This window comes from Haemorhous mexicanus, chromosome 1 (genome assembly GCF_027477595.1).
Source record: "Haemorhous mexicanus isolate bHaeMex1 chromosome 1, bHaeMex1.pri, whole genome shotgun sequence".
Lineage (NCBI taxonomy): Eukaryota > Metazoa > Chordata > Aves > Passeriformes > Fringillidae > Haemorhous > Haemorhous mexicanus.
Genome location: NC_082341.1, coordinates 132,724,626 through 132,746,671, shown reverse-complemented (window position 1 = coordinate 132,746,671; position 22,046 = coordinate 132,724,626). Strand labels below are relative to the sequence as shown.

The following is a 22,046-nucleotide window of genomic DNA, read 5'->3' as shown; positions in this document are numbered from 1 at the left end:
ACTAAATCTGGGGCTGTTTTGTCATGGTGAGAAATAGCATTGAATAATTTGACCCAGCAGGGAGTCCCAAAAGTCTCTGGTAAAGACAACCATAGAATTGGCATTTGGGAAGTTGATCGCAGTCCATGGTAGAAGATTTTTAAGCTCTTGTAATTTACTTGGACTGGATTTAATTAAGGATTTTAAATGCTGATACACATCTCTCTGACTGGCAGACACATTCTGCCCCATTGATTCCCCAGTGCTCACCTGCTGTCCTCCTTGCAGCAGGTGCTGTACGTTGAACTCCAATCCAGGAACTGTCCAGCAGCAATGCCTGTCCGGGCCCCAGTCACTTTCCTTTCAGGTGCCTGTTCCTTCTTCTGAGCACTTCCTTCTGGGTTCACCAGGAGGTCTCTTACTGCTAAAAGCCTGAGTTTGCCTACTAAAATGTGGGCACCGTTAGTAAGAGCCTGAGATGAGAGATGCAGGACTCCAAGCGGCTCTTCAAAATGCTGTTTATTGTATACAAGATTTTAAAGCAGTCTTGGATTGTGGGTGACAGAGCCAAGCCTACAGCTGTAAGCTCCAGCTGTAGACAAGCCTGAAGACCCTTTAGTGTTGGTTACAATGCATTAAATATTTTTCTTTGCTGAGCATCTTAATACATGACCAATCAATGCCTTTACTATTACCTATAGCCTATCATAACTACTATCATTACCATATTATGGTCAATACTATCCAATCACATCAGTTAATATGTTACAGTTTAAGCTTAAAGTTGTTTTTCAGTTTTCTTGCAGCGGAAAATTCTTAGACCTTTTTTCTACTTGCCACATCAGCATGCTTGTTTGCCTGTGGTATCTTTCTGCTTTTCCTAAGACCTATTTCTGCTTGGTAAAAACATCTTTTTGTTTGTGGTCAACATATCCTTTGGTCTAGTTATAAAACCCCCTTCCAACTCAATTTAACCTTTGCTTTCTTAGTCGTCCAGTAACAACTTGCTCAGCAGTTGTCAATTTAGACATCTATTGTTCTTCTATATCAAAACTTGCTTCCATCTCTATTTCATTCTCAGATTCTACATTCAAAGAGCTTTCTGCCAAGCATACATATCTGTGAAACCTTCTTGTCAAACTTTCATCCTTTCCAACAAAGTGCTTTATAGTTTCAACATGTTACATGATAACTCACTATTAACAAACAGAATTTTAAAAAGAAATCCTGGAAAACAGACTGTTTTATAAAACCATCACAACTTAACTGACATCAAACTGATGCACAGTACAGTGGTTAGTGCTCTAGTATGAGTGAACATACGGGGAGAACTTCAGATGATAATCGTTCCAGGTAGGAGATGTCAAGGCACAATTCTCAGTGTTGAGGCAGCTCTATTTAGTCTTAGCTGCTGTGGGTTCCACATCTATGTCCAGGTCTGACAGAGCACAGTAGAAGAGCATCTGAACATACTTCGTTGTTGTAGCTGTACTGGCAAAAATGTGTGACAGAAATTCAAATATATCTTAGACATACATCTGGATTTTGAGGATTTGAAAACACTACACAGATATTAGAAAAATCTTGAAACACTTTAATCAATAGAATTTAGCATAAGTTATAAATAGCTAAAGGCGAAAGAAGCCAATAATGAAACTGAAATTTTTGTTGAATCAGATTTCATCAACAATTTCATTGAACTGATACCTGAATTCAAAGTATAATAAATAAAAATATTAAATATTTGCTTTTCAAGACTGCATGAATTTGAGGACTGGCAACTACCCTTCAAGCCAATAATTAATTATTTCATTGTATCTGAAAATCTGTGGATTCCTCTGATTTAGATTGTTCCATTCCTTGGATGGAAAGTGAAGCAAAGATGTTCTGGTATTTCTGCCTTCCCGGGTATTAAAAAGATTAGGTTTAGTATTCACAATCCTACATGGCTTTTATTGAGCCAAGATAGTTATGGCACCTACGTATTGGACTGTTTTGTACAGGTAAGCATGGTTTTGTTTTCATTACCATGTGATAAAGCAGACAATCTCAGACGTGCCATGTATCAAAGCATAGCAAAACTTCATATAAATAAGGATTTTAGGAAAAATTATTCTTTCCTTCTTCTGACCAAGTTTTTGACATGGTGACTGGGACATGATGTTGCTTACCAGAGAGCCAAAGCAGACATTTAGGTCGTTTTTCAGCTGGCAGATAGACTCCCAAATAATATGCAGGAATGCCTGAGAGGGCAATACCAATGCCAATAAGGGAATTGATTGTGTCACTGTAGAGAGGCACTACAATCAGGAATAGGGAACACAAACAATATACTATAGGGAAGAAGAGGCTAAGCTGTGAAGACAAAAAAAAAAAAATACAGCATTTGTTAAAAGATGCAACACTCTATTGTAAAAATTCAGGCTTTGAAGATTAAAGTTAGACATGCCAATAATAAAAATATGTACTGAATCTTTTTGACTGCTCACAGTCAGCATAATTCATTAACTTCAGTGTATACACTGCTGAGAGCCTCTTATTTGGTACACATCTGAGCATTTATTTTATTTTTTTCAGGCCTGCATAAACTCAGTTCCTTTACAATTAGTAAAATATCAACCTTTGAAAGAAGTTCTTAAAGTAATGGGTAGCTTTCTCTCCAACTTCAACTCAGAATTGTTGCGTGTAGTTTTGGTTGGGAACTACCTCTCTAGACCTTCAATTACCATCTTGATGTTGTAGAACTAATGGACTGATTTACAACCCTTTTTTGTGGGCACTTAACAAATATCATATGACAAGCAAGGAAAGTTGGGCCACGAAGCTGATAAGAAGACTGGAGCACCTTCCCTCTGACAACAGGCTGAGAAAGTTGGGGCAGTTCAGCCAAGAGAAGAAAAGGTTGCATGGACACCTCACAGCAACCCTCCAGTGTCTCAAGGGGGCCTACAGGGAAGCTGGAGAGGGATTCCTCGTCAAGAACTGTAGTGATAGGATAAGGAATAATGGGTACAAACTGAAAGAGGAGAAATTTAGGTTAGGTATTAGGAAGAAATTCTCCACTGTGAAAGTGGTGAGATGCTGGAACAGGTTACCCAGGGAGGTTGTGGATACCCAAACTCTGGCAGTAGTTCAAGGCTAGGTTGGATAAATCCTTGAGCAACCTGGTCTGGTGGAAATTGTCCCTGCCTGTGGCAGGGATGGTTAGGACTAGGTGATCTTTAAGGTCCCTTCCAAACCTTGACATTTTATGATTTTATGATTTTATGAAAGTTTCAACAACCTCTTTATGAATTTATTTTTCATTAATTTTTTTACTGTCTCTAGTAGTGAGCCTTCTCAAAGGTCCAGGAGTTGACATTTGAATTCCAGCTGAAATTGGTGAGAGTTTAGTGGTATGAGTATTATTTTTAACCTTATAAAGGGTAAAAATGTAAGCTGATGAAAACCAACTGCTACATTTCAGAAAAGGAAATGGTGTGTGTGGAGTTGTGGTGTTGACTAAGCTGGCAAATGCTGACAGGAATTAAACAGTCTTTGTGTAAAATCTGACTGTAATCCTTAGTAGAGTCAGAGGCAAAATTGCCAATAAGGCAAGATTTAATCTTTATCTTCCACATATTTTGTGGGAAAGTTTGGAAATTGAGTGTGAACATGCTTCTGGAAAATTTGGTCTGCTGTGGAAATTTTGGAAGGTTTCTAGCAGGAGGTGCTTAGAATATTTTATGCCTTTGTTTGAACTTTTTAAAAATTAATCAGGACATGACACTTAAATGGAAAAAAAATGTGTTTGTAAAAATGATGCAGGAGCTTAGGAAGAGAGATTGACAAAGAAGAAATATTTGGGGGGTGTTAATTTGTAATTCTCTTGATTTTTACTGCATCACTGCAGAACCAAAATGCAGGTCACAGAGCCAACGAACAGGAGCCAGTGCATGGTTTTGTGTGCCTGCTGTGTGTTTCCATCCTTGCTTCCTGGACAATCACTGGATTAAAACTAGAAACAGGCTTTAGGCACACTTTGTTTCTGTGCAGTCTCCCTTGTCTAACTGATAGTCAAATGCTCTTCTAAGTCAATCATTAAACTTGCATTTTACTGTCTATGACCACTACACAGTGGGAGGGGAGCATTCAAAATATATTTGATAATTTAAGCTAACTTCTGTGTGGGCAGAATTGTGGACATTTATGGGCTTTGGAAGGATTTTACTGTGTTTGTCAAATCATATAGGTTTGATCATAGTGTTAACCTCTCTGGAGCCTCCATCACCAGCTTACTGCTGAGGTCTGCTATTCTTCCAGGATGGGCTAAAAACCCCAGACATTTATTTATTCCTTATTTGTTTTGAAACAAAAATTATTGTAAGTCTGAATGAAAGAAGAATAAATGGTGTATATAATTTCAATCTCACAGCAAAACTACCAGAACAGATGTTCTTGTGGACTCTAATGGGTTTTGCTCCTTCATCTTGTATTTTGAAAGAATTTCTATGCCTAATAAATATAATATTAACTGGTACTATTATGGTTGTGATATTAAAGTTAATATAAACACATGCATTAGCTGGCTTTTAGAGCTTTCTTCCTGACTTTTTTACTTACTTTAACAGGTCGTGGTCTTTGTGGCTGAGTATATCTCAGATATATTAATCCTGCAATAGATAGACCCACAAAGAGCCAGTAGTTGAAGCAGTAGTAATTAATAAGGAGGAAAACATCTTCCACAAGGAGATAAAGCAAAGTCATTAAGCCCTAGAGAAAATAAAAACAAAGACTTTTTAATATGAAAATAAAGACAGAGCAAAATGATAAAGTGACCTGTTTCCAACCTATTTGTAGGAGCTTAGGACTTAAATCCACTCATAAATTGAGACCATTAGAGTAAATTCTGTGCCCTGCAGGTGTGCCATACGGCCTGCACAGAAAGACCTAAACCACCAGGAATTCAATGTCTATTTTAACAGATGAGCAGAGAAACTTCCACTTTCCACATGAAAAATGTGAATGGTGGTATACTGGGAGAGCATAAATCAACTTGCTAGTGCAAACAGAGTCCCTGTGAGAAGAGTCTCCATTATGAGATTATAACTTTTAGTAAATTATTGGATGTCAAGCAGGATGAGTATGATAATCTATTCATAAATGATATGTATCACAGGGTAATGGCAGACACCAAATAAAATGCATGCAGAAATACATGGATTATTTATGAAAATAATTTCCAGTAATTCCATAACTTATGGTTCCCCAATTTTGTGTCTCAAGATTTCATTTGTATAGTGACAGCAGAAAAAAAGTCAACAGGGCTATAGGCATCCAAAGGTAGAAATTTAATTTAAAGAGCTTTGTCACTGCTAGTTGTAGAACATCAGCTTACGGCAGGGTCAAAGAGATGTTCCTGCCAGATTCTCCTCCAGTGGCACTTTAACAGCTCACATTAAAGACATAAACAGCTCTTGTCTATATCATTGCATCTTTAGCCATTCTCTGTTTTCTCAGCAATGCTCTTGTACTTCTCACTAATATTATTTGGAGAGCATATGAACAAATCAAACCATTCTCTTTGCACTGAAAAAACCCTCTATCAGACAAAATAACACCACTCCCACCCCCCCAGTGAGGTTTTGAAGTTGTAGGCATATGCAGAGGATGTCTCCATGGCAGGAGAAGTCTGTGGGAAGTCCAGGGCAGAGCGGAGATGCTTTACCCGAGGTGCAAACCCCGACTGCCCAGCCAGGCACGAGGCTGGGGTGTCACTTACGTTGAACAGGAGAGCAGGGACTGGTGTGAAGCACTTCACGTGAATCAAGCTCAGACTGACAGGGAGGTGTCCTTCCCTGGCTCCAACATAGAAGAGCCTAAAAAAAAGACTAAGAGACTCAGCCATAGGAATAGCTTTTTGCTTCCTGACAAAATAAAGAAATAATTATTTTATTACTCTGTTGTAAGTGCTGCTCTCTTCTTAAGTGGCTTTAGTTTATCAAATGGTGCTAATCATGAGAAGACATCTGATTGTGACAATACCTCCATCATAAATGTATGACTTGACATGGCAAAAATTGCCCAACAGTAGTAAAGAATGCAGATTATTCATTCCTTTTCAATTATTTAAGATAAATCTTCTATTTCATACCGAGATGCTGCAATAATTGATGAGTTTAAGCCACTATAGCAAGACATGGCCACTGCTATAGGAATTATCCACTTGGCATGACTGAGGGTTTCACCTGCAAATGTCTGTAACAGAAAAAAAATAATGGTGAGGCCCACTATGTTAGGCATATGGATAATTCTGAGAAACTCTCATGAAAACACATTATCCCAAATGTAGTGTCATAGCCCATGCTTTTTGATGACACCCAATAATGACTTAGGAAATTAGAATTTGGAAAAACTGATCAGCATCAAAATAAAATTGGCAGATACATTAGAAATATTAAAAAAAAAAATCTAAGCCTAGATTAATTCAGTGATGGAAAAGAGGATGATGTATTGGCTTTAAAGTATTCTGAGAAATCCCAGCTGTAGTAATCCATGAATTATCATTTTATTTCTGTATAAAATATTAATAAGGTTTTAAAAAACATTTCAGTGCACACTTCTTCACTGAAAATATTGCTGTGGTTGTGCAGCATTAAGCATTTCATACTTTACATTAGAATGATAACAAAAAAAAATGGTTCTCCAACCACCCAGACTTTCTATAGCTCCTTGGTCCTGATCCTGGCCAAAGCATCTTTCCAATGATGTAGTGTTAAGAGCAGGATTTAAAGAGTATAAAGGACAATTTGTCAAGAGCATTTTTGTTGGATATATTCTTGATATGCACCTTCTAATATACTGGTATAATTACATGAAAAAAATGTTTTAAGCAGCCTTCAGCATGACAGTATTTCAGCTGTTTGCCAAGCATGGTACCGGAAATTTTCTTGTAGTGTCTTTTGTTTGGGCTATGTTCCACAACTTACCACAGCCACTGCATCACTTGTGAGGAGAGCTGACATGTCCAACACTACATAGTAAGCTATATTAGTCAATAAGTAAATAATAGCTACAATAGGCATTGAAATTGCAATAGAAAGAGGTAGGTTCCTGCAAAAGGAAAATGGAAAAATTATTCCATGTTATTTAAATGAGAAATAATTAAATAGAAGATTGTTCCCAGAACGGATACCTCCATCATGTCTTGTAATCCATCATTTTGAATCATGGGGTTACAAAACAACATGCAGCCATAAAAAGCTTAGTTTGTTGCTTGTGTGTCTGTCACAAGCTTAAAAAAAAAAAACCTTAAAACACTCATACATGTAAATTTAATACACTGTCTGTTATATGCAGCAATCTAAGAGAGCTCTGAAACAATGATATTTAAGTGCAGACTTAGGTGTTTCCTTGGCTGTGGCATTTTTTTCCTGACTCATAACCTATGCATGTCCCAAGACAAGAGGGACTATATCAGCTTGAGTGGCTGACTCGAGCCAACTCCCACAGGGCTGACATCCCTACAGAAGGGAGGAGATTATATTTTCCCATAAACAATGGGAATGCTGAAATCACATCATAAAAGCCATAAATCTGACACAGTCTTACTCTACTGTTGGCAAAAAATGTCTTGGAAAAATAATTCTGCCTAACTGAAAAGATGCAGGGAATTTTAGAGGGCTAGATACACCTTTGCTTTTCCTTGCTTCCAGCAGGGATTTGTTCTTCTTCTTTACAAATTGTAGCCTGAAGTGGAAGATGTAAAATACACATATACAGGTAGATGACTCATTAGTGTGATATAACTGATAAATGAGCACAATAATCAGAAAGAGTTCTCCTACTTACTCCTTCATTTGAAGAGAAGAGAAAACAATTTGACTAATCAGAAACAACTACAGAGCTGCTTGTCCTGCCATCACCTGTCAGTAGTTCAAAGGAAAAGCCTGTGCTCACCTCTCAGGATTCTGCATTTCCTCGGTGACATAGTTGAGCGTGTCCCATCCTGAGTAGGAGAAGAGGGCAGAGTAGAGAGCCAGGGCAATCATCCCTGGGTTTGTTGCTGAGCCCTCAAACGGAGCTCTCAGGTTTTCGGTTTCCCCTGTACAAATGGCAGGTGCCAATTGCCTGTTACATTTCAAGGATTGCAACTTAGAAGGGCACTACACCTGAAGTGCCAGCTAGCCGAAAGGAAATAACACCCCACTGCACCCAGGTTCCATTACTGTATCTAAAACTGCACAACTTACATTTTTAATTAACAAACAGGAGAGTTTCAGCCAGATGTTCAGACAGCTACACTTGCACAGGAAGAAAACAGAACATTTTCACCTTTGTTATTTGGATGTGACTTTTGTAATTCTACCAGAACTCACAGAGTCCTCTCCTGACATTACTGCTGACCCTACCGAAGGAGGGAGCCATACCAAGGGCATGCAGTACGGTGCCAGCCAGGATGAGGCACTTGGCAAACCCAGTTTCAGTTCCTGAATCTGTCTCCCATTTCTTCCTAACCGCTGTGCTTTATTTTCCCCAGATGAATTAGTGGCCACTAGAGGGGGACCTCCTTTAGTTTTCAGTGGCACACTCTGACCGGCAAGGGTGTTCCCCAAAACTAAGAGATGAGATTAAAAATCTTTCCTTTCAAAATTCTGCTTTAGTTAAGCTCCATCGATTGAGATGACAACCCTCAGAATGCTGCACAATAGGCCAAATGTCAGTGAAACTGCACAAGCCTTCACTGCCATGCTGGAAAGGGGAAGAAAGGCCTTACTGAGACTGCAGAAGGAAAAGTCTACTATCTAATGAAAATGGAAGTGGGTTAAGTATTAAGAGAAGACAGAAACGTGCTAAAACCTCAATTAGAAAAGAAAGTCATGTCTTTTTTGTAAAAGGAAAGCACTGATTCAACTAAGGAGTTTATGGATCCTACAAAAGCAATTCAGCCATCAAAGAGCAGGAGACTGAACCGAAGAAGAGAAGCTATGAGATGTACACATACTTTGGAGAACAAAATGGTTGGAAGGTAAAAGAAAGAAAAATCACAAATGTTCAAGAAAAGTTGTTATTTACAGTCCTTTAACACAAGAAGGGTATCCAAGCACATCAGAAAGAATATGGCAGAAGCTAAAACATCATAACTGTCCTTTTCATTAAAACAGCTGCTGAGTTTAAAAGGGTCATTGACCTGATCACAGCTTCCTCCAGAAATCTACATCATTCCTCCTCCCAGTCCTTCCCGTATTTAACTGCTGGGTTCTGCTTAAACAAAGCAGAGATGAGACCTTTACTACCAGTAAAAGCTCTCAGCATTTTGTGTGCTTCACCATAATGTTCCCTCTATGCTTCCACCCTCCCTGAGCTCGCAGAGCAATGCAGAGGAAACAAAATGGGCAGGATGTGGGACCAGAGGGAGCAGCCCCTGGATCCAGCAGCACACCAGTGAGCAGGAGGGGAGGCAATTTTGAAGGAGGCAATTTCAAAGCAGGGGCAGTGCTGCTACAGAGGTGACATCACAGCATGACACTTTTGCAAAACTGCAGCAGTTTTATGAGGGGAACTACTCCTTCATGCAACTGTGACCCTTAAGCAATGCTTCTTCTCTGAATCTTCACATCTCTGCCCTTAGGGCTGGGTTTGGTTGTCCAGCTTCCTTTAGACTTCAATCAGCTGGTGACAGCTGACATGCAGAGATAATGTCTAAACAAGAAAGCTTTCCTAAAGTCTAATGTAGCTTTACAGGGTAACAGCTGATGCAACTGCAGCCAAGGAAAGGAGGAGGCCAGCAAACATAGAAAAGAAAGCATGCTTGTTAGGTTTTATCAGCTAATTTAGCAGGAGAAAAAGATAATTCCTAAACTGAAGAGGGAAAACCACCTTTATTTCAATGGAATAAAGATAAAGGCTATGCAATTTAAGAATTTCAAAGAAAATGAAAATGTAAAAACTTAAGTAATTTAAGCATCAGAGCTAGAACTAGAGGAGAATTCACTGTACCAGAGGCCAAAATTAATAAAATCAAATCTATTGCTACATGCAAAGCTCTGAGGTAGCACCAGAATGAACTTCTCTCCAGCTTTGCAGTGTGCTCAGTTTAGTCCAGTTATTGCTGATAGGAGGTGGCTCATCTGCCCTGTGATGCCTTACAGTAACACCATGCCACAGTGATTCACAGAACTGCACTGTTCCAGCCTCCTCCTCTGCTCCTAGGAGCAAACATGCCCTCCCACAAATCCCACCTATGATTTACCCTCTCTGGTCCTCTTCTGGGCAGGCTGCTGTGGCTGGGGGTGGTGCCAGTGAGGTGAGGTGGGGGGAGAATGGTGGTGGGGGAACTGTGAGGAGCAATGCAATTTTTGTTTCCCTGTCCTGTTACAGGACAGGTAGTAATGCATGAGTCAGACCCCAAGGCTGACTTTAACTGGTCAGCAGTAAAGTGATGTTAATTCAGCTGCTATTTGCTATTCAGACCAAGCAGCACAGGACTTGGTCTGAATAATTAACCCCCTATTGCTTAACAAACCATAAAATACATCTGATCTTCCTAGGGCAGATTTTTTTTTCCAGAATAAACAACACTTAATATGTAAGTGTTAAAGATCTCCTTACATGGATTTTGAAATCATCACATAGAATTTAGGCAAATGAAAATGATTCTTACCTTTGCCAATTTTGTAAAGGCCAACAGATATGACCAAGATAAGAGCCATGACTTTGGCATATGTGAAAATATCTTGTACACGGGTACCCCACTTTACATTAACACAGTTAATAAATGTTAAGGAACCTGCAGAGAAAAAGAATATGCATGACAAGAGCACTGGATGTTTAACATCACTTAAGTCATATTTCAAACCCATCTAGCCAGACACTACTACTTTTTCAAGGAGTAAAACTGAATCAAATTTCACTATCTCAGGATCACCCAGATTTAGTAAAATGAAATACCTGGTTTAAAATTTACACAATGGTTTTCTGTTTTTGTGACAGTGGGTAAGACAAAACACATCAATTTTTGAACTTTAGGAATAGCTCCTTCTCCTTTTAAATAATATTTAAATTTTATTGAACTCAACAAGAGCTATTTACATGCAAATGATAGTATTTCTTTATATCCTGTATATCAAAAATGTCTTCCTGCCGAGTTAAGCTCTAGTTTTGGTACAGAATAAGGAGAGTTTCTGCACAAACACACTTTGCATGCTGTGAGAAGATACTGAATTGAGCCGGGCCGGCGTGCTAGTAATCTGTGCTCATGGCTTAGAAGTTGTGTCATTCATATTTTGGCCCTGAGTCTGAAGATTGCATAGCACTTACAGAATCCTCTTAAGTCCCAGTTTTGACAGAGCCTAACAAAAATACCAAACTAGTTGGTTGCAGAGAGAGGGTGGGATCAAACAATTTTCCTTTCCTCCTTTTGCCATATTCTCTGCAGTCAGGCTTGTCCCTTGGCTGGCAGCAGGTCCAGTCAGGGGCTGAGCCATGTGCCCGTCTGCTCTCACTCTAGCACACACACAGGGCAAACAGGCAACTTCTCCCTCTTGCAATCCCATGATTCAAAACAGAGATAGATGAGGAAAGGTAATGGCGTGCATTGGTACCAGGTATGAAGCCCAGCTGCTGGAGAAGAGAGCAGAACAAATGTGGCATGGTCACCTAGAGTGCTCTCAAGCATGGATAAAGTGGGCTTTTCTTATCTAGAAGTCTTGCTGGTTTTTGCTTCTGTTTCCTTGACCTGCCTATAATCCATACTTCAGTTTTGAAAGGAAGAAAAAAGGTTTTGTAATACTCAAAATGAAAATAATTTAGAAATCATTCTATATAATAAGGGCACCAGCATGCAACCAGACATGCTCAAAGAAATTCTTGCCTTCATTTTCATAAATTAATCTGTGCATGTGACAGTGTCCTATCAGCCAGTTAGGCCAGTGAACCATAGATATACATTTACCTTTAATCATCAGTCACAATTTCTCTCTGCCAAATTGTTGTAATTCTCCTCTCCCCTATAGTAATATTAGCCCAAAACACAATACATCTGAATAAAAGATTATTAGTTCCTAAGAACATGTTTTTGATAGGTAATAATTATTTTCACAGAATACAAAGAAATAGAAATTTAGAAAAACCTTCTCTGACCACGTACAATTAGAGTTCTTAACTTCTAGCAATCACTACTTACATATACAGGCAGCTGCAATCAACCTGACTGCATCATAGGGCGGCTCACAGTGGGGGAAAATTGGCTGGACAATATAGTTAGCAAATGTGATTGCTATCACTGCCTGAGTTGTTGGTTCGATAATTAGCAAGGAAGACCAGAGTCTGATGAAGGCCACAAAGGCCCCAAATGCCTCCAGAATATAGGCATAGCTGCCTCCAGATTTTATGATGGATGTTCCCAGTTCAACGTAACACAAAGCTCCAAACAGGGAAAAAATCCCACCAAGTGCCCAGATGATCAGTGAGAGTCCATAGGAAGCGCTATACATTAAAACACCTCGGGGTGATACAAATATGCCAGAGCCAATCATGTTCCCTACAATTAAAGAAACTCCATTTAGTAATGTGATTTCTTTTTTCATCTGCATTTTTTCACTTGTCTCTGCCATATTGTCCATTTCAGCTTTTGCATTCTCAGTTCTGGACTTTTTATTGCAGCATTTTTGCCAAGGGCTTGGCATCTTCAAATCCCGTTACCTGAAAGCAAGAGGAGAGAACATCTTTTGTAGTGCATGTGGCATCAGAGACATGGGTAAGATCATTAACATACAAGGCATAAATGATACAAAGAACAACTATTTTGCCTGATTTTATCTTGCAGTTCAGGAACAGCACACTAGTGAATTTTCTTAACTTTCACAGTTACATACTTTTTCAATGCATAAATATGAGGCCACTGTTTTTGGTTATAGATTCTGAAGCTTTTGTTAACTCTCAGTTCACTATTATTATTTGTCTTGAATTGTAATTCTTTGTTACATTATTGAAAATATTTTAAGGAAGAAGGAGACACTGTATCCCTGGAAACACATTCTAATGCAGCTGGAGTATCTTCTACAAGAATACCTCTTCCTAAAATTTGTTCTTATCCCAGAAAGAATTTTAATTTCATTACTATTTATTTCATCAAATAACATTCACTTGAAACTGTTCTGCTGGGGAACACCAGAGAAAAGACAGAAAAAGAGCCTCAAAACCTCTAATCTCACAAAATAAATGTTAATAGTGAGGGTAACAAAAAACTTCTACTGCTGCTAGTGATGAGATCACTGCTACAGTGAATAATGCAGCTTGGTTAGCTATTAACCTCACTTAACTCAGGAGAAGCCACTAACATGCACAGAGACTGAGTCTGGAACACTCTGTCCCTGGAACACTTCTGTGTAAGAGTCCAACAAAACATGCCTGTAAAAGCATCTCCCTCTGGTGCTCTCAGGACAAGATCCAAGTGTGCTGGGAGCTGGGAAGCACGACCTGACTGCACAGCTCCATGGGTCAGTCTGCCTTGTGCACACCTGCACAGCTCTGGGGCTGAGGTCCCTGGGGATGAGGAACCCAGGACTGCAGTGACTGCTTCAGTTCTTGGGTCCTGCTGGTGTATAAGGCCAATAAGCCAATGGCTAATTTTTGGTATCTGTCTCAAAAGATAATTGTTTCTCCTTCCCTTCTCCCCCTCCACACACACTCTGAAGCACTTCTGAAGATAATTTCCTCAAAATCCTATGATCTAGTTCCAAGTTCCCTGAGTAGAAAAAAGCTCATCCATGCAACACTGGCAAAACAAAACCCATTTGATTACAAATGTTTCCACATTACATTTACACATTATACGTGATTCATAAATTTGTGTTGCTAAAACGTGGGTCAGTGGCCAGTTTAAAACAATCTGCCCTCCCCAAACTTCCTGAAAGATTTGCTTTCCTTTGTAAAGTATGGCTGGTTTAGCAACCCTGAATACATTATAATTCTATGCGTTCCTTCCCAGCTTTTTTGATGCAACTCACTTTCCTAATTGATCGAATAGTGAACAAGGCCTGATGAGTACTAAAAATTAAAAGATGCCAAACTTTCTTTAAAGATAAAATGCTTTTCTCATCCCAATGGCACTTTCTCTTACCACAGGAACACTGTGGGATCACTGGAATAAATTTAAATATTAACTCTTGCCAAAAGTGTCCAAGCATGACTGCAGTCTCCCTTTTGTCTTTTTGGCCTCCTCCTCACACACACAAGTGACTCCTGTTGCTTGTCACATCATCCCTCTATGAATAAAAAACACCATCCTGTTTTGCAAGGAGAAATTTCATGCATCCAATACACCCTTCATGTATCTTCCTTTAAATTCCTGATGAGCTTCACCTGTTTCCTTCTGTGTGACAGAAAGGAGGAAAAAGTCACCTTCCCAACCCCAAAATACAGGCCAATAGTTCAGAACCTCCTGCCTCCATTTCTCTTCTTGATGGCAACATGAAATATCATCAGAAACCCCTCCCAAAATGGCAGCTGTTTGTAGAGTTCATCATGATAGTAGCATTCTAAAAATCTGGACATAATTCTGTAATAATAGTCCTTTTCTAGCATAGCTGGTTTAAAATGGTTGTATGTTTCTTATGCTTGATGTATGATTTTTAAATATTTTTTTTTCAGATTCTTAACTGTGAGCTCTGGCTGTGAACTGAAATGCACAACTATTTCAGTCAGCAGAGCTCAAAGGGTGTGGGAATGTAAAATGCAGTTGTTATCCAGGTGATGTAAATGTGGAGCTATGCAAGCAGGGATCAAACCCAGGGGGTATCACTTTTCCTGAAATAAAGTCTCACTGATAAGTAAGATGCAGTCATTTTCCTGTAAAAAAGAATCCATCAAGTAATTGGTAGGTATGGGTAACTTGTGTACATGGTATCAAACCTGAACTTGGATGTCTAGTACAGATAGCCTGCTAGCTAAAGGAAATTTGATCGTTTAAACTGGCAATGCTACTGAAGCCTAGTAGCACTTTTACAATCTGCAGCTTTCCTGAGAGCACTAAGGTAAAGTTTAAATCATATTCTTAGGAAACACAATGTTTTGCATATTCTTCTCTTATCTCTTGTGCTTCCAAAAGATTATTTCTGATTTCTAAAAATGTGTAACCAGAGCTGTGTAGGAAAGTATTTTTTCCATAAATAAGTGACTGCTGATGAAACCATTATGAAAGAAAAATAATTAGAGGAAACAGTTCAAAATTCAGTACTTTGAGACATGCCACATTAGCAAAACTTTTACCCAGACCCTCAAATAAGTCCACAAATAGGTATGGCCTGAGAATCAAAGGGTAAGAGATTCAGTTTCTGTAACCAAGATGTGCAACTTCACTGTAATTAATTTATATCATCTGAAAGTAGAAATTTTTGAACAAAATTTTTTAAACAGCTTCTGCCTGTCCTTCTCCACCAAGGCAACAGTAGTATTTCTAGCAGCTTTGACAGTGCACTGATTTCATTCAGTACCATCACAATGTTGGAGCAGTTACTGATTTCTTTATTCAGGACTATGTCTTTCTGAAATAAATAAGATTCACTGAGTCGTGACTGATGCTTGCTTTCAGCAAAGTTTTAATGCTATTAAGAAAATTAGTGGGATAAAGGAAATAGTCTCCTGGACAGATCTCCCTGTATAATAGCATAAGAATAATTTTTTTGCCATATAAAGTATTTACTGCTTTTACATTCCAGTCAATGATGAAAACTATTTGAGGATATACCCAGTGTCTGTTGTCTAACTCTTTACCTCATTTTTAGCTTCTGCTATTTTTTTCCTACTGAATTTGGTCAATAGTCCTGTCCTACTTTTGTCATTATCACTTCATCCTTATGCCACCATGTCCCCTTTCTGGGATCATCACTGTTGCTTCTGCCTCGAACTGGTGTTCCAAGAAGCTTCAGCTGAGAAGCTTCCATGTTCAAGGATGTTTCAATAGCTCTTCTCCATCATTTGGACATTTAGGTCACATTTTGAGGGTGCACATAATCCAAGTGAGAGACAGCAAAAGCTGCTAACTGAGAGAGCTTATTGGGGACAGCCATCAGAGCTGTAATAAGGTGATTTCTCACAGAGGTGGCCATCTCCAGTTGTAAAAATCTTGTATTATAATAGATGACAAATATTTAAGATTAACTTCTAGCACTCAGAGTGGCTTCCTGAGATCAGAAAGTTTTAATTTATGCAGTAATTAAAAAGCTGAGGTTCTTCGCATTCTGCTTTAACATGGTTGGGTGTTGTGATGATAAAACTTTATAGCAGCAAAATTATCAGTACAGGCATTTTAGTAACCCTTGAGTATGAAGTCTGAAGAGCAAAACATAAAAGCTTCCTGATGCTAAGGAAGGTCCTTGCTGTCTTGATCCCATGGAGTGGGACAAGCAGAAGGAGCTATTGGTTTCTGGAATCAATGTGCCAATGTGCCTCAGAGGCCACAGCAGGCTGAATGACACAGCTGCCAGCACTTGCCTCTGCCTTGTCTCAGCAAGTGAGCTCTGCTACACAACTTCAGAACCCTATTTTCATTCAGATCTTAGTGCCTTTTCCTTAGGCACTCTCTCAATAAATGGAGGCAAATTTTCCTCTCAGGGAAAGCACAACGCCTTGAGAGCCCAGGCAGACATAACAGCCCTAAATCCTTCGCAGCTTCATGTTTATCTCACAGCTCTATATGCAAAGAGCAACAGAAAGGACCTTGGAAACCAAGACACCTGAGAAATTAAAGAAAACAGTAACACCACATACAGGTAATTCTCCAAAGCTCATTTCTTACTTAAGCCGCTGCCAAAAGTCATACACAAAAGTGAAGGAAGAAGGGAAAAGTTGATGAAAACTTCTAGTAGTTGAAAACTAGAGCTGAAATCAAACACAGTTCTTCCATAAATTACTGTAGGGCTGGTTTGGTAGGGCAGGATTTTCTCAGACATTTCCCATTCTTCAGGGGTCTACATTTCATGAGTGATTGCTTCCTTCTTAAGGAGGTAATTCACCTTTGCCAAATGATTCAAGAAGGCTTGGCCAGGGAAGTGCTTATGTACTTCCACAGGAACCCACAGACTTGTGAAATCTTATAAACATCTTCCAGAGGGACTGAGGTGCCTCTGTTAGAGCATTTAGCAATTCTCATCTTTTAATTCAAGAAATATTACTAAATCAATAAGGTCTCAGAGATCAATTATTGCTGCCTTCAGCAGATTCCCTTGGAAGCTGAGGGCATTTAGAAAGTTAGCTCCTATGTCCACAATATGACAGTGCCACCAATCAACCAGGCAAAGTCAAACCAGCTAAGAAAACTGATAAACTCCCAATATTTTCTAGTTTCAGTCAGAATCTTAGTGAGATTAAAATTTAAAATTAAAATCTAGCACATTTTTATTATGTGTGTATTAGAAATCAATGTGCATGTAGAAAACCATTCTAAAAGTCATGAGCAATCTCTTATTTTTTCCAACTACATTCTGGGCAATTTTCTCCTGCCTGTAGAAGATTGGCCAAAAGTTAAAAAACCCCAAACATATACATTTATATTAATAGCTATTGGAACATGAAATCAGATGAGCAAGCAGTTTCCAACATGACCAAAAATGTGTAGTTCAAACTTCAAAACACTACTACTGAGTATGAGCATCAGCAGGTCTCAAAGGGAGTATTCATAACAGATTGTACTGTTGGACATTTCCCAATGAGGAAAGCAAACAAAACAAGATTATGCAGTATGAGGAAACAGCATAAAATAAAATACTCTCAGAAATTATAATACTGAAACCTCAAACAACAGCAACAAAAAATCCACTTTGATCTCATCTGAAGCAAACATTTCTCACTCAGTAGTAAACAAGCATATTTCCTTTTGGTTTTCAAATTCTATGTTTATAAAAACATGTAATGAATTATTGCTTCGCATTCTCCAAATGCATTACTAGGGTCATAGACTGCCTTTCCCACAGAAGGGACTTGCTCCACCCCCAGCACTACATTCCCACTCCAAAGCAAATCACAGAGGAGATTTGAGAGAAAATCTACTGTAGCACAAATCTAGGGAAAGTATTAAAAAGAGAAGCTAGCAGCTTACCAGAGGGTAGGTGACATGCTTGCTTCCTAGCAGAATGGCTGGTGGAATAGAACAGTGCCTCTCTAAGGCTGCTGCTCTAAATAAACACCTCTGTTTTACCAGGGTGGGTAAGTTAGCACCCATATGAATAGCCTCTTCTCTCACTCTCCCTTTAGCCTTGCCTTACCTGCTATTTTTATTACAGTAGCATGAATATTAAAATCAATGAGAGCTTTCAAGAAAGATCTCAGACTCTTCTGGAATGTGGTTTCCCCAAACAGCCTCAACTGAGGTCATTCGTAGGCAGAGGCAGGCAACTGCTGCTCTTTATTCATAAGAAAGTTGTGATAGAAGTAAAACAAATGGAAAGTTTTGGGGGGGAATCCTTCATCCACATGTCATGAAACCATCAATAACTAATGCAATCTAATTCCTTGTTGCCGACTTAGAAAGCCACAATGGAATTTTTAGTAACACTACACAAAGTTGTTTATTCTGGTGTCATAACTTGCTAAATCAGAAAGTCTTTCAGAGGGGTAGACTGGCAAAAAGTTATAAACTGAAATTCATAGCTATTATTTAATTTCAAACAACTAAGTGTTTTTCTGGTTTTTTTTCCAAATTTTCTTCTAAGTTTAATCTACGCATTGTTAAATATTAATCTTATTTTCAGAATTTTAGATCTGTGTCTTTTATAATAATTTATGACATGATGCATGAGACAGAAAACAGGCTGATCTGGTGTTAAGATCTTAGCTTAATTAAATAAGCTTAAAAAAAAAAAAAAACCTAGGATAAAAATAAGCAAAGAAAGAAATTATTTACCCAGTGTATTCAGTTAGTCTTCTGAAGTAATAGGTTGTCCTGTGATGTCCTGTAGCAAAGCCAGTATGGTATACAGCATTACTATCTACTGAAACAAGTAAACATCCACAAAATAATGTCTTCTTGGCAGAGCAAGAAGTTAATAAATGCAAGATTTAACCTGGGATTTTGTTTTCCGTGAAGAATGATGTACTCACGTGCCAAAGGGCATCTGGAAGGAGCTGATCCAGCAGGTCAAGAGTCTTGTCACTAGAGCTGAGGCACCAGATAACAGCACTTCATCAGACTGGACCACTAATCCACACAGGAAAGTAAAATATTTGAATCCAAGCACAGATATTCCTCCAACACACCTGAGCAGCCCAACTAGAAAACAAGCAGGAGCACAGAATAGTGTTGCATGTTCCATTCTGTAAACCACAGTGACCAAAAGGACTAATAAAAACACAAATCTTTCTTTTATAAGCCAGTGCTTCTCCTGCTTCTTCATTTTAAAGTAACATCTTGTATAAACATGCTTCTCGTCGTAGACTGAGACAGCTATACAGTTAATGTTTACACAGAAATGGCTGAGTTTTTTTAAAACCCTCTTCAAAGCAGGTGTAGGACATATTCTTTGAATAAACAGTTTTCAAGTTGTTTTATCTATGAAGGATGAGAGCTCTCTGAGTCTGCCTGCCTGAAAAGATTGCACAATTCCAGCTGCCTGCAAGCTTGTGGTTACGTACATTATAACGTAGCAAGAAGGATTTTGGCAATGGGATTGTTTTGCAGGGATGTTGTTCCTTGTTGGACAAACAGAGGCTGAGCCCCATGTTCCTTTATTAGGGCTTCGTCATCTTAAAATTCTTTTTCTTCTGCCAAAGCAATGTTCACAAACTATAGTCTAAAGCCCAGAATGTATATTTTCAAGAATGTGTAATTACTTTCACTCTGAAATTTGAGCTTGAGTTTGTCCTGTTTCTGATTTGGGGCACCAAACTAGTTTTCTGATTAGGTGTACTGAGGGACTTTGCTATCAGACCACCTTTATACTGTCCATTTATCCTGCTCCTGAGCCAGCCTCAACCCTTTGTTTCAAGCCTGTAGAAGCTGCATGTTCAAACATGAAACAGAGTCTTTTCTTCATTAATGTCTCCCATATTTCTATTGGTCTGACCCTCATGGTTACACACTACTGGACATTTGCCATAGATTTACAGGAACAGCACATAAATCAACATTGAGCAATCATAAAGCATGCACTGTGCACAGAAAGGATTTTTCCTGAACATTTATTCTGTAAATACAAAATCTAGTTCCTTTGCCAAGGAAGATTACATTTAATCTTGCATTTTAAGTTAGCAAAATGGATAATGTAAAGAAGTGAATGCGAATGCCTTTGTAACAAGTTTTTCCTACTCATTTTTACAGTATTTCAGGACTTGATAAGAATGTTTGCAGTGAAGCTTCTCCTGTACCAACTTATTGTTCACAGTAATTCTTCTGCGTGTCTTAGTTACGTATAAACACACATTTCTTCATTGAAAAGCAAAGTAAGTCATGCTTGCCTGAATAAACCTGTGGCATTTTCTGGTTTCTTGCCCACACTTCCATTACTGCTCAGAAAAGCTTTTCATACTCTGCACTGGAAACAAGGCTACTTCAATTATTTCCAGAGCCCTCTTCATTCATACCATTGCTCAGCTGCAGCAAACAGCTCAGTGATGCCCCTGCCAAGTCCTCTGCTTCCTCCTGTTCCATAACTCTGCCCTCTGTGCCTCTACAGCACAGACCCCTACAGTCCTCATCCACAACGGATGCACTTACACTGAACCCTGATTGAAAGCACACTGCCAAACACCCTCCACCATCAGCTGCAAGACTCTGAATGACAAACAAAGGCCAAGTGTCATCTTGGTAAAATCAGATCTTTACTTTGCCACGAAGTTGATGCAGGAGAGAATGTAGCTCGCAGACCAACAAACTTCTTCCAACCATGTTAACTTCAGGTACGGGAGCAGAACACAAGGAGCAGCCACTACTAAGTGATAAGGTGCTAAAATACCATACAAAATCTAATGCAAACAAACACCAAATAAAATGTGTAGTCCTATGTTTCTGTTTTCCCCCATGTACATATCAAAAGACATTCCTATGTGAACATTTTGAAAGGCTTTCAGTGAGCTGTTACAACTCAGAGAAAAGCTTTTACTGTCAGCCTGAAACATCAGCAGCATTTCCCCTTGGAGTGAAAAAGCAGGAAAATCTGTTAGTAATTGCAATGAATAAATGTACAAAATACTGTTAAACCAACTGTAAAACAACAGAAGTGTCAGACTGTGGCTCATACTGACTCTCACATTTGTCACCTCCATAAACCCTTCACTCTGTGTGGCCAAGCACACAACCTCCCCCTCTCTTCCCCCATGCTGACACCAAGTCATTCCCCTTATGCCCTTGTCTGTGTCTCTCAAGCCCCAGCTGTGGCTGCCTCCTCCTCCCTTTCACTCAAAGAAATCTGTGAGTGCCTTACATGTTGGAGAGGGCTGGTTGATGTTGCCCAGAGTGGTAGTGTCTGATGCCCTGGAAACATTCAAGGTCACACTGGCCAGGGCTCTGAGCCACCTGATCCAGTTGAAGATATCCCTGACCGTGGCAGAAGGGCTGGACAAGCTGACCCTTAGTGGTCCCTTCTAACCAGAACTATTCCATGATTGTACTCCACCATGGAGAGAGGCTCAGGGTCCAAGGAAAGAGGAGGGAGATTGGCCTGAGTTTTTATACTGAATAGCCTCAGAGTTTCCTTGGAGGGCTGGGCTTTGGCTGGAATGCTCATGGCCTTACAGATGTGGGCATATTCAGAGCTGGGGGTAGAAAATTACTTTTTCTGCAGCTGTGCCACCACCTCACAGCGATGGCACACAAAGAGGAGCAGCTCATAGTGATTGCAGCAGTGTGACAGCACCATTCCTGAATGTGACTCCATAGGGCCACATTTAATTGTAATTAAGAGAAACCAAACTAGTTCAGTACTGACAGGCAGGAATCAGCAGGGAGACTTTGAAAGCTGCAGGATGCTCTTTTCCCTCACATAGCTGTCTTACAGTGGGTCCTCAGGAAAGTTCCCAATACATGAAGAATTCTGGACATACATTGAAGAAATGTTACTTTGCCACCTTGCAAGACACAAACCTTATTTTAAGCA

General features: G+C 39.3%; 1 protein-coding gene and 1 long non-coding RNA gene across 9 annotated transcripts; one reads left to right on the top strand and one right to left on the bottom strand.

Moving 5' to 3' along the window:
• Positions 1–480: 480 nt before the first annotated feature.
• On the bottom strand, positions 481–19,545 carry LOC132336130 (Y+L amino acid transporter 2-like). Of its 8 annotated transcripts, none has more exons than XM_059863318.1 (11): positions 19,057–19,197; positions 18,860–18,947; positions 12,143–12,660; positions 10,622–10,747; positions 7,918–8,062; positions 6,948–7,071; positions 6,113–6,216; positions 5,741–5,837; positions 4,582–4,731; positions 2,151–2,334; positions 481–1,465 (listed from the first exon to the last, which is right to left on the bottom strand). In XM_059863318.1, the coding sequence occupies exons 3-11, from the start codon at positions 12,642–12,644 to the stop codon at positions 1,374–1,376; spliced, it is 1,524 nt and encodes a 507-aa protein (XP_059719301.1). In that variant the 5' UTR covers positions 12,645–12,660; positions 18,860–18,947; positions 19,057–19,197; the 3' UTR covers positions 481–1,373. The 8 variants fall into 8 exon arrangements, with proteins under 8 accessions (XP_059719301.1, XP_059719310.1, XP_059719344.1 ...); XM_059863327.1 differs by having other exon boundaries at positions 18,860–18,944; XM_059863361.1 differs by having other exon boundaries at positions 481–1,470; positions 18,860–18,908; positions 19,057–19,196.
• Positions 18,031–19,324, top strand: LOC132336167 (uncharacterized). The gene is made up of 2 exons (XR_009488808.1): positions 18,031–18,162; positions 18,990–19,324. It is a non-coding gene; the product is annotated as an uncharacterized LOC132336167 (long non-coding RNA).
• Positions 19,546–22,046: the final 2,501 nt, after the last annotated feature.

Bases quoted from the DNA above. Each gene is read 5' to 3' on its own strand.
- LOC132336130 (XM_059863308.1), bottom strand. From the start codon at position 12,644: ATGCCAAGCCCTTGGCAAAAATGCTGCAATAAAAAGTCCAGAACTGAG. The intron at 4,732-5,740 runs GTAAGTGACACC...TATTTTCTCTAG, and splicing joins TCCCTGCTCTCCTGTTCAAC to GGCTTAATGACTTTGCTTTA. The intron at 1,466-2,150 runs GTAAGCAACATC...TTGCCAGTACAG, and splicing joins ATGTCTGCTTTGGCTCTCTG to CTACAACAACGAAGTATGTT.